The following is a 12,727-nucleotide window of genomic DNA, read 5'->3' on the forward strand; positions in this document are numbered from 1 at the left end:
AGGATGTGCTGATTAGTGGGCTTTAGGGGTCTCTCAGCAGTGGCTTCATATTTACCGTAAACACATGAGCCGCGTCAATCCTTTTATCTAACTCTAAGCAAGTGTGCAATTTCCTAAAATGTCAAACTGCTCCTCTAACACTGTTTCTTACATTGCTGGGATAAAGCCATTGCAGTGCGTAGGCGATTATTAATTATTCAGTCCTGCCTGATGCTGTCTTATTTTGCTCTTGTTTTCGGTCATCACCGGGTCAAAAGATCTGAACTGAAACCAATTCCTCAGTTTCTGTTTCTGACTTTGGAATACTGCAAGTGTTTTCATCTTTTACAGGCAAAAAAAAAGGAAAAAAGCCAGCAGTTACAGTGATGTGTAGGAACATGTAGATTGATGAGGACTTTTATACAAAGCCTTCCTTATCAGTATGCACGTACCTGCAGAGTATGGCTCTTGCTTCTCGATAAATTCAAACTCGTTCCTTTCGTACTTGGCTCTGATCCACTGCTCTCTCAGCAGTCTGGAGACACGATGAAAACACACAGTTAGCTTTTATGTGAATTGCACACTCATCATCAATTGCTCTGATGTACACAAACTTAAAATGATTTCTTTCTTTGTCAGTTAGACGTACACACTGTTACTTTTTACTGCTCAGGAGTCTTACTTTGCTTACAGCATGACCTCATAGAAATGAAGACAGACATATTTAAACACAGTGACCTTGACCCTTGACTGCCAAAATCAAATTATTTCACACTAGGGCTGCCACGATTTGTCGACTAGTCACGATTACGTCGACTATCAAAATCGTCGACGACTGATTTAATAGTCGACGCGTCGTTTGAAACTTTGTATGATCACAAAAGACGCAGGAATAAGTGGCAGGATTTAAGAGTGTAATAATGGACTGAAACAGAAGATGGCAGCATTGCATGTACAAGGATGTCAGCTACCGTTAAACCCCGAAGAAGAAGAAGAAGAAGAAGCAGCTGTGTCCCAGAATTCATAGCGCGGCCCAGCGCAGTTTCCAACAATGGCGGCAGCTAGTTAGTTTTAATGTTACTCTTATTATTCTTTCTGGGTCACAAAATAAACGTTTAACATATTTTCAGGCGAGAATGTAGCTGTGTAAACCTCAAATATCTGCTCAGTTTATCAGGACACCACATATTTTCAAAAGCTCTCCGACGTTTTCGGAGACATCTGTTACCCACTAGCTCGTTAGCGAGCCGGGGGCTAGGCTCACTAGCGCCGTGAGAACACCGGACTCCCCGCAAATCGTTTTCAAACCCACCGCAGTCTTTCGCTACTCAGGTTAAATATATATGAGTCACTTAGATAACTTAAAATTTTATTGTTTGGCTTTTTTTTTTTAGTATTTTATTTGTTCCTGAGTAAATCAGTTTGTCTGAGATTAAAGTTATAGTTTTTACACAGCTGAATAAACGTCAAGCAGACAGCTGATTATCAGAAGTGTGAGATGCTCCAGAATATACTCCAGTGTCCTGTTATATTTTAGATAGCAAGGAGTTTATTAAACTTCACCGAAACAATCTGCAAATTTCATTAAAATTTAATAAACTATCATCTTGTCTTTATTTTTAGTTAGCACAGACCTTAAACACTTAAAGCTGTAAGCTAATGATAGTTATATAAGAGCAGATGCTGCTGGTGCAATAAGCTGTAGTTTTACGTCTAATGGATGATGATCTGATTAGTCGACTAATCGCAAAAATAATCGGTGACTAGTCGACTATCAAAATAATCGTTTGTGGCAGCCCTAGTGAACAGATCAAAACACTGACAGAATCCATGGATGGCAGGCTTTTGAGTGTCCTTGCAAAGAAAGGTGGCTATATTGGTCGCTGATTTGTTTTTGTTTTGTTTTTGAATGTCAGAAATGTATATTTGTGAATGTGGAGATGTTATATTGGTTTCACTGGTAAAAATAAATAATTGAAATGGGTATATATTTGTTTTTTGTTAAGTTGCCTAATAATTCTGCACAGTAATAGTCACCTGCACACACAGATATCCCCCTAAAATAGCTAAAACTAAAAACAAACTAAAAACTACTTCCAAAAACATTCAGCTTTGATATTAATGAGTTTTTTGGGTTCATTGAGAACATGGTTGTTGTTCAATAATAAAATTATTCCTCAAAAATACAACTTGCCTAATAATTCTGCACTCCCTGTATAGTCATGTGAAGTGAATGTGATTGACTTTCTTCTATTTCTGATCACCATGTCACTGTGAATCGCTTTCATTGTGGACTCAAATTTACACAGAGAGGCATACAGGCTCACTCTCACATTCACAGCTATGGCCAATTTAGAATCACTACTTAACCTAATCAACACGTCTTCGGTCTGTAGGACAAAGCCAGAATATATAGAGGGAAATTACAAAGGAACAGCAACACCCTATTGTCCCCAGTTCTAAAGACCTTGGACACACTACATGGTTTTATTCTTCACTTTTCAGTCACTGGCTTTCACCTCCAAGATAAACTGCTACTCTGAGGACATTTGTGTTTAAACTTGAATCTTCTTATTGTCTAACAAGCAAGCTGGCAAAGGTCTTCTCTTACTTGTTCTCCTGGCAGTTCACAAATGCCAAATGCATAACTCCTGGCTTCCAACTTGAATTTTCTGACTTAACCATGCAGTCACCTGTATGCTTTCCCAACACATAGAGGAGATTAAAATAGTGGAATACTGTGATGAAATATGTAAGACCCATGTGCAGCACCAAAAACCTTCTTGCCACTTCTTTGGTCATTAGTGATTACCACAGCTGACCACAGTTGAATAGATGATGACGACTGGTCTGCAACCACTTGCAAATTGCCTACCAAGCGATAAGAGCATTTGCCTTCAGAGCAAAAATTGAGCTTTTAGAAATGTGTGCATGTTAGTGGTAGGGCACAACCAAAGCAACACAAAGGTTTTTGTCTCTGCACCCTCTTTGGGACCTACTTCACCCAAGCAAAAGCAAGCAACTTCCCAAAACCACTTGCCAACCAGATTGGGAATACACATTTTCCCCTACTAACCAGAGGTTGACAAATGGTTGCTTACCAGTTTCTATGCTTTACTGACCAAACAAAAACTGATCATATCTCATCAAATTGATTATAAGATATAGTTAAGTGGCTTTTTATGGTCACTGTAATTCTGCTGACAGCCTAAGGAGGAAGAAGAAACTTCCGGACAGCTTCAGTCTCCCGTCAAAATAAAATTGAATTGTTAAATAATCTAAGCCATATCAAAAAAATGTCACAAATATCATCATCATTAATAAAATGCTTACAGCAATAGAAGTATATCCCGGAATAGGAGGAGGGTATGACATGTACCTTTACAAGAATGTGCTTTACATGTTATTTTTTCATAAACCTCTTCCTTAGTTTTACAATGGCCATGGCAGCACTTTTAAACTTCTTAATTCATCCCTGCTGCATCTTTAAATTTGTTACTTAATCCTCAATAAAACAGAATAATGGAATATCCATTAAGCTTATACTCATATAACACTCATAGATATCTATTGCAATGCAACTCAAAGCAACCTGATCACAGCCTTATACCAAAGCCTAATGTAAAGGTGGCAATCTCATTTTTAAACCTTCTTCCTTCTCACTGATAAAAAACAAACAAAAAGGCAGCTCATCGCCATGCCAACAATCTCTCTCATCCCGTTTCCTTCTCTCCCTCTCCCCAGCATGCTCTAAATGGCTCACACCATCTCTTTTTCTGCACAGAGGAAATACATTAACTATTCTATCAACATTTAGAGGTAAACATTCTTGGCAAATTTTTCTTCAAATGACACCCAATGATGACACTGGGTGAGAGCACAAACAGACAGCTGATACTGAGAAGGGTATTTCTCTCACTTCTAGTTCTAGGCTTTCTGTCAGTCTTTTGGATTCTCTTGGTTGTTTCTTTTCATTAAATTTACTGGAAGACAGGGAGACAAATGGAACAACACTCCTAAAATGCCAAGAAATGAAAGCCTTGCTACCTCAAGTACTATTTGAGGCTGATTCAAAGCGCATGCTGGTGCAATGTGTACTACATAACAGCCTCCAGAATATTCAGAAATGCTGAATAAAACCCCTGCAGATTTACAGTAAAAATAATAACACAAACAAAACCACACTGCTTTTCATGGCCTTTCATACACACAAAAAATAAGAGAATGTGATGCTTCCTGATCACTGTGATTAACACGTGATATAACACATGATACACAATCTACAGCTGTTTCCTGAACAAACATGCAGCTTCTTTTTAGCTCAAATGCTATAAAAGTACACTGCAATTAGCTGTCCAGCACCAAACGGTGGCCGACGTTAGCGCCTAGCTAATAGGTATAGCAGCACGTTTAGCTCTGTGTGTATTACATGCACATATCAGCTACTATCAGAAAACTTTGCACCACAAATGAACACAATCACATAAGTATAGTCATAATGAATTAATTGGCCTAAACCCAAGTCGCTGTTATGAATGTTCTTATAACTTGTTGCTGTTGCTTCTGCTTTTTTCAGAGCAGCCATTGTGATTTCTTTAAGTACAGAAAGCACTAGTTCACTCTACCTTCATTAGGCCTTTAAGAATGTAATACTTGCAAAGCTAATATAATAATTAAGTAGATTTCCCAACCTTTTCATTACACATTATTCTGTATTCAACTTTGAAAATGTACAAAAGTGGACTTTACACTACAGGAAGCATAGAGGGAAACAAGATGGGTTTGGTTTTGCCACGTAGGCAACTAAATGACAACGGAGATAAGACTGGTAGTTATCAAGAGGACAGAAATGGCAGTTGTTTGTGTTGTCTTCTCTGGGTTTAGCTAATCATCCTTGTCTAGTAGTTTTAGGGCTGTGTCCTGTGCCTCCACTTAGCCCAGAACATATACTTTTTTCTACAAACCAAAACAGCCCTAAGAAATGTCCTAAATAGTGGTTCCTGCTGTCCTGACACACAGAAAAAACAAGTTCCTTTGACAGGAAAGGGCCTAACATCAGTTCACTCAGTCCTAGCACACAGTCACCCACTAGCTAACAAAAAAGAATAAGCTAATTTAACATTAGACATAAACTGGTTATGCAACTATAAAAACTTTATACACACAAGGCTGTGTTTTCTAGTGTTCGTGTTTTGAGATTAATTTGAAAGGTGTACTTACTTGCAGTCAGTGTGTGTTGGTCTATAGTAGAAAGCCGGAACCTTCTGCTCATATTTGGCCTTGGCTGCACTGTTTCCCATTGCAGCCATTAACTGAAAGGAAAACAGAAAGAAAAACCTAGTCATCAAAACACTGTCCGCAGCTCAATATTTAATACTGCATTTCAGATATCAAGGTTAAATGGAAAACCAGATACATTTTATCTACCCAGTTTTTAATGAACCATAATTTTGCTATACTTTACTTGGGGACATAACTGCATTAAGTTTATTATATTTATAGTAATAGCAGCACCAGTAATATTGGTTTTAATCCTATTACTATCATTAACAATAATAACAGGAAGAAAAAATTCACATTTAACTTTAAATTAGATTAAAAACAGTGGGCTATAGCACAGAAAACCTTAAGTATGTTAGAACTTGTTCACTTGACAATAAGGCTCTGGCTTTCTTATGGGATTAAGGATGGAAATGGCCACACTGCATTGGGACACATTTTCCTCCTGCCCTTGTTCCCTCCGTCGTACATTTCATCCTAGGATAATCCCTTAGCTCAATCCAGCTGGCACAATCCCTCAGTACGCTTCTTCTTATCCTTTAAGGGACTTTGGGGAATGATGCAGCACTGTGGCATTTTATTGTGAACGTCAAATAGAAGCAGATTTCTAAAGAAAGCCACTGAAATTCAGCTCATGTGACGAATGATGAATTTGGCACCTTGAATGAACATGAAATCAATCAATGTTGAATCAGCTGTTCCTGTCATTTGGTATAATCACCTCTGTACCACATCCATTCACTGTATTCCTCTCCTTCATGTGAATTTTTAACTCCACCAGACGGCTGAAAAAAAAAACACTCGCAACTGTCTCAAGCTTCTGCGGAGCATGACCTTCAGTTACGGCTAAACCCAATCTTCATGATAACATGGTTAACGCTGCAATAGCACATGAGACTGGATGACTTCTCGTTATCTACAGTCTAATTTATTATAGATCCAACTGCTTAAGCACATACATATCCATAAAAATAGCAAAGCTGATTCAATTTATATACTGATAAATATGCAGCAGTGTGCAGTGTAGTCTGGGCAAGGATAAAAAAAAAAAGAACGTGCATAATGCATAAAGTGTAACTGAGATTGAATCAGCCACACAAAGCAAGGTGAAAGCTCCAGCTCGACTTCATCCTGGTAACTTATGAGACCCCAGTTAGTACAAGTAATGACAAAAGCCCACAAAGGAGGACTGCTTCCCTTGATCCTGCTTGCCTGCCCCCTCACTTATTTGCATTTAGATGCAATATTTGAGTCATGGTTTTGGGTTTCTGTTGTGCCACTTCCCATTTTATTTTCTCATTTTTAGTGATGTATGTATCTAGTTACTTTGTTCTTTTTTCACATCAGTTTTCACCAGTTACATACTCTTTTACTATATATACTTCTTTGTCTCTCTGTAACATGCCAGATTGTCTTGGAAGTTAAGCTTTCTAGACAGTTTCCTAGTTATATTCCTCATATTCTCTTCCTGGAGTTGTATTCCTTGTGCTTCTTGTTCATATCCTCATTGTTACCCTTCGGGACTTTTTTCTGCACTTTTTCTTGGTCTTCGCCTGGATTGCTAGCTCTGTCGGTGTATGACCAGCCTTTAATTAAAAATGAGATTCTGGTGTATTATGTGGTGTCTTATGTTATATTTTTGAGCCTGCTCCGTTACGCCATTAAAAGCAAGGGTAAGATAATGTGTCCAGATACAGATTAAACATTAGTACATGGTGTAAATAAAGCCTAATGTGGTATTATAATTCCAAAACAAAATGAAGTAATATCCTTGTGATTTGTAGCACCTAGCTGAACACAACCACAGACACATTTCCACTGATCCCAATAGAAGCCATGTTCAGTTAATAAAGTGAATACTGCTGTGGTTCCTCCGATTACTGACATTTTATTGGTATGGGACCAAAACAGAGCTCCAGAGGTCTCAACAGTGATCTCAAAATCATCCTAAAACACTCCCAATTATATTAACCCAAACGCACGTCACAAAGCCCTCGTGTATTCCCGTACCTCAATCAAATGTATCCCCCATCCGCCAATAAATGTGCTTTTGTTCTGGTTTTATCCAAATGCTCTGTCCTTCCTGTGTATTCTTCTTCCATTTTCCTTGCTAACACCCTCACTGCTCACCCCTTAAGTCAAATCCCCATAACATCCCAATTACTGTCCTCCCACATCTTCAACCTTCCTGGTGACTCACATCACCGCCCCCTGAGTCCCTTTTTGTCACAGACTGACAGTCTTTGAGCGACAACACTGTTTCATTCACGGACAACTTTATTTATCCCCAGCAGAGTACAGAAGTCCAAATATGCATTCTGTGTTTACACATTTGCAGGGGCGGTACTAGGATGCCTTGAAGATGTATTCTGACCGGGACATGATCGCAAGGCACACAAGGGAAAAGAGTAAACTATTATTTTACTAATAATGCTTATTGATCCATATGGTGAGATATTCTCCTTCCACTGGGAAGTCAGAGTTAGGCTGAAGGTCAGAATTATGGAGCTGGTTAGAATTCACATATCAGGGCACAGGCATCACAGCAAATCTAAGTATTATTGGAAGATCAATACTGGCTGTATCAAGCCACATGAGACTCTGACTCTTATCATGCAGCATTTTGTTCTATGCTGAAGAAAAACACTATGGCTAATCTAGAAATATAATGAATGTGTCAACAGACAGAGATGCCCTGGGTTTCAAAAATCCACCACTTTTCCTTTAAATGACATCGCTCCTCCTCATTTTTTTAATTCTGTCACATTATCCATAGTCCATATCACATGTCCATTGACTGGGTTGTTTCCATAGAAACAATAGTGATGCTTAAGCTTCAGTTACCATGGTTTTTGTTTTTGTCTGAATGTATTTGGTACAGTCACATATCAAATATGCACGCTTATATTGGGATTTGCACATATTCGTGAAGAATTAAGAATTCTAGCAGTTATTTCAATCGACTCATAACAAAATATAAACATTTAAACTCAGCTGATATAAAACATTGATAGTTTATTCACTTCTCTGAGTTAATAAACTGTTTGGCTTGAAGTTACCCATAGGCAGCAAAGATTAACGTTTGAACCGCCGCCATCTTGGTTTTAAAAAACTGGATGTAACAAAGAAGAGCAATTCTGATTGTGAAACTGCTTGCTCACTGGGTAATGACTTGCCTTTCCACGTTGCTAACTAACATACCATGGATAATATCCCTTTTTGGAACACAGTATGACCCAAAAGTGACTGAGCCCATAAATTCATAAAGAAAGTTTTTACAGAAGTCGAGACAGAAAGCTGCTTTCCCATAGATTTCTATTCAGGTTCCTCATGTGATGTCATGCGGAAGTGACACAGTCACTGGTTGTATCACCTCCAGTGATACATCATGTATTCCCCCACTGGTTGGCAGTGGTTTCTGGAGGTTGCTGGCTCCTGCCAGCTGAAATCAGTTGCCAGCAATATCCTAGTGAATTCTTTGGTTGCTAGCAGAATCCCAGCACTAATAGTTCCTATTAGCCGAGCAATAATACGACTTGAAAAAGTGTGATAAAAACTGGAAATGAAAGTTTGTTGTCAAAGTAAAAGTTGTACCTCAGCAGTGGCCAATATGTTTCAAAAGGCACAACTTTGAAAGCAAATGGTCGATTTAGCAATAAGCTAGCAACCAAAGCAAACACAAGGGGGTTTTGCTTACTGGTTGAGGAGTACACATTGTTGCCAAGTGACATGTGGCTTGGGGGGTCACTGATTGGTCTCTAGGCCACGTGACAGGGGCTTTAGCAATCATTCTCCCAGCAACTGCCATTAGCCTCCAGCAAACACTCACAACCATTTGGCAAATAGTCTTGTTTCCATTGCTTTTGCAATCGTCATGGTGTTAACTAGTGGACTTCAAAGGTATGTGCGATTTTAGGAATGACACATTTCAAAACACACAAAATGTAAAACTAGGAGCCATTTTACTAAAACAAGTGCAAGAGCGACTCAAAAGACAATCCTAACAAAAGGGACTGTTTGCTACAACTGTTAACACCACCACTTTAGTTATGATGCTACAAGTTGCTAAAAACAACCATCTCCGGTGCTAAAACATGAAGCCAAGCCACATGTGTGAAAGTCTAAAGTTCCCCAAACGGTCATTAGTTCTAAAATGACCCCACAGATATTAAAAGCACAGCCTGCTACAAAAATAATTTTGGTCTCTATGGCTATTTTCCACTTTCTTGACAACTGTACAAAGATGAATAATAATATAAGGCATCCATTTAGATTGCATGAAAGCTTATGTTTATGCAATATTTCAGCTGTAGCTGCCATGAATAATGGTGATGAAAAAAAACATACTGCTACCTCGTTAGCTAGTCGACTAAACTGAGTGGCTCACTTTACAACTTGACCATTGTTTACAGTTGTTGCTTTCATAGGTTTTAAAAGCAACTTTCTCACAACTAATACTCGTATGTATGATACATTATAGTGTTTCATGTGTATATTATTCTACAGTTGCAGAAGACTCAAAAATATTTTACATCAGCTTTAGCTAATTTCATAACAATCCACATCTAAAAGTTTGTCCATTTATGTCTAACCAAAGAGATTGTAAAATGGATTTTTAAAATAATTAGTTCACAAACTATATGATTAATAATACAATCATTTCCTTTGCATTCCCTTTTGAATTGACACTGGATGGCTTTTTCCACCAGGTTTGTAAAATAAATAAAAATCAATTAATGTTTAAATCTCTAGTCTCTAGTTCCAAAGTTGCTGGCAGATTTAGCTACCTTCAGACAGAGGACAGGCTAGTTGTTTAGCAATCCCTGAATATCAGGTGATCTCACTGTCTGCCCACATCAGCTGATGGCTTAGCTGATACCTTTCTCCATGTCCAACTGACAAATCAGACTCAGACTGCGGGTTTACTTGTGGTTCCTCGGGTATTTAAAAGCAGGATGGGAGGCAGAGCCTTCAGCTTTCAAATGCCCCCCAACCCCCAGTTTGTATTTGGGAGACACACCTTCTCTACTTTTAGAGACACTGACCGTCCCTTAGTTATACTACAATAGGTCTATACTGCTAAGGGGCTTCCCAGGATGCACTGAGTGTTTCTTCTTCACTCACCTCTTTCCACTCTGTGTTTATACACCACTTTGCAATTAATCAATAGTTACTGTTAATCTCTAGCTCTACACCGCTACCTGAACCTGGTTTATTCCTGTTAAAAGGGAGTTTTTCCTTCTCACTCTCGCCAAGTGCTTCGTCATAGGTTGTCGTCTGATTGTTGGGATTTTCTTTTCTTTTTTCTCTGTACTATTAGAGGCTCCTACAGTGTAAAGCCCCTTGTGGCAACTGTTGTTGTGATTTGGTGCTATATAAATAAAAGTGAATTGAACTCCACACAACAGAGGAGGTGATTGTATTTGATGTTAAATTAAAGCTCTGTTCACGACATTATCATCACAGTAATTTAATAGCATCGCAAAGTTGGTTTTATTGCCATATTTAAAAAAATATATTTGATGCTGTCCTGATAAACACCGTGTGTTACACCTGATCAGACTACACCTCCTCCTGTATTCTCTTGAGAAAATCGTAGTTGTCGCTTGCCTGTGACCCCAAACCATCTGACGCTGTGGAGGCGTAGTGCGAGCAGTATGCTAGCAAAACAGCGGCGTTAGTCCTCCATCTCTTTCTCTCGACACAAAATGTAGGAGTGTAGGAATTCAATGCTGTGGAAGCCTTGTCTCACATTCATTTTATTGTTCAAATGTCAAATGTCATCAAATGTCAGCAAGTGGACTGAGGTTAAAGGTATGTGGAGATTTTTGACATTCCCACCCTACCTCCACCTCGCTGGCATCCCATGTGTCCTGGACAGACTTGACTCGGCTGATGTGTGGGATGCTCCGGTGAAGGAGCGAGCAGGCCTGGCAAACAAACACACCCAAAGTCAGCGACGCCCAGTCTGGTTCTGCAGGAGAGACAGAGAAAGGGAAGAAGGGAGAGCCGGGGGGGGGGGGGATTAGAGAAATGATGAAGGTAAAAGAGAGAGAGGGAAAAGGAGGAATTGAAATTTGTGAAAGCAGGACAAGACCGCGATACAGAGAGAAAGATACAGGACAAACAAAAAAGGAGGGGTGCAAAAGTCTTGTTATGAAGATGCTTTAACAAAAAGAACAGCAGCTCAAGGTTCAGACTATAAATACTGAAGGTGCTGATGCCAGCGCTGTTAAGAGGTTACAGAGGCAAAGTAAATGAAGCGAATATTACACCAGACTGTGGCTGAGTGAGCTCCTGCTCATAAAGGAGAGCAGGGCTGCAAAATATGATTTTGGGGAAATCCTATTTAGCCTACTGGCAGGAAGCAGACCACCTGAGATCTGATCAGACCTTAGTTACCGAGCTAGTTGCATCAGACACACAAATGCACACACATAAAGACTCTGGGAGAATGTGCAAAACTGAAGAAAAACCACTCTCTCTGCAACGCAGCACAACAGCAGCAGCAGCAGCATCTGTGGGTGGTCAGCCAGGGTGCATGTGAGTCACTGTATCACACACAGGCTGAGTCTGCCCATGCTGATGAAGTGTTCAAAGTCAAGAGGCGTGATGTGCAACGGAAAGAGGAAGACAGAGCAAAGTGAGAAACTGAATGTTAGAATATGAGAAAGAGAAACAAAGAGGATCACACATGTGAATACCACAGATGGGCTGATTGGTGGGTAGCAAATGCAAAGAATCACAATTCAAGTTAGCTGACTGGTAAGACTAAATGACAAGCAATCCTGGCAGCCACAGTTAGTTACTTGGAAGTGATCGTCTTTCTGGTTCCAGTTTCTCAGCTGAAAGTTTGGTATTTTTAGCTGTAGACATGGCAGTGTGCATTTGGTGGGGTTTTTTTTTCCACTGAATACTCAACTATCTCAACTTTTAGGCTGATTACTGACAAAAACTAAGGGAGAATAGCGAAGGGATGGGAAGTAAAGGAAGCATCATTTACGAAAAGAAAGTTCAATTCCAGCATCAGGCCGGGGTCTTTCTGTGTGGAGTTTGCATGTTCTCTCCGGCTACTCTGGCTTCCTCCCACAGTCCGAAAACATGCAATTAGTGGGGATAGGTTAATTGATAAGATAAGATAAGATAAGATAACCTTTATTAGTCCCACACGTGGGAAATTTGTTTTGTCACAGCAGGAGTGGACAGTGCAAAAGTTATGAGGCAAAAATTAGAATACAATAAGAATAAATACAGTACACAACTGTACAGAATAGAATAAAATAAAATACTATATACAGTAGAATAAAATAAAATAAATATACAATAAGATAAAAATAGAATACAAATACAGCAGACCACACCATAAAAGATAGCAGAAGCCACAACAGAGTCATAGAAGGTCTTCAGGAGTGGGCCCTCCACTCCAAACGACCTGAGTCTCCGCAGCAGGTACAGCCTGCTCTGCCCT

General features: G+C 39.3%; 1 protein-coding gene across 2 annotated transcripts in view; it reads right to left on the reverse strand.

Annotated features, from left to right (window-relative positions):
* LOC113027659 (arf-GAP with dual PH domain-containing protein 1-like) overlaps positions 1-12,727 on the reverse strand; it is a 36,812-nt gene that overhangs the window by 12,625 nt on the left and 11,460 nt on the right. Inside the window, exons 2-4 of one of the 2 annotated variants that reach the window (XM_026177323.1) lie at positions 11,106-11,233; positions 5,200-5,291; positions 432-514 (exon numbers count right to left, since the gene is read on the reverse strand). In XM_026177323.1, coding sequence (XP_026033108.1) covers positions 432-514; positions 5,200-5,291; positions 11,106-11,233 — 303 coding nt within the window. Of the gene's footprint in view, positions 1-431; positions 515-2,590; positions 2,816-5,199; positions 5,292-11,105; positions 11,234-12,727 lie in introns of those variants that run through there. The other variant, XM_026177324.1, reaches the window with a different exon arrangement.

This window comes from Astatotilapia calliptera, chromosome 8 (assembly GCF_900246225.1).
Source record: "Astatotilapia calliptera chromosome 8, fAstCal1.2, whole genome shotgun sequence".
Lineage (NCBI taxonomy): Eukaryota > Metazoa > Chordata > Actinopteri > Cichliformes > Cichlidae > Astatotilapia > Astatotilapia calliptera.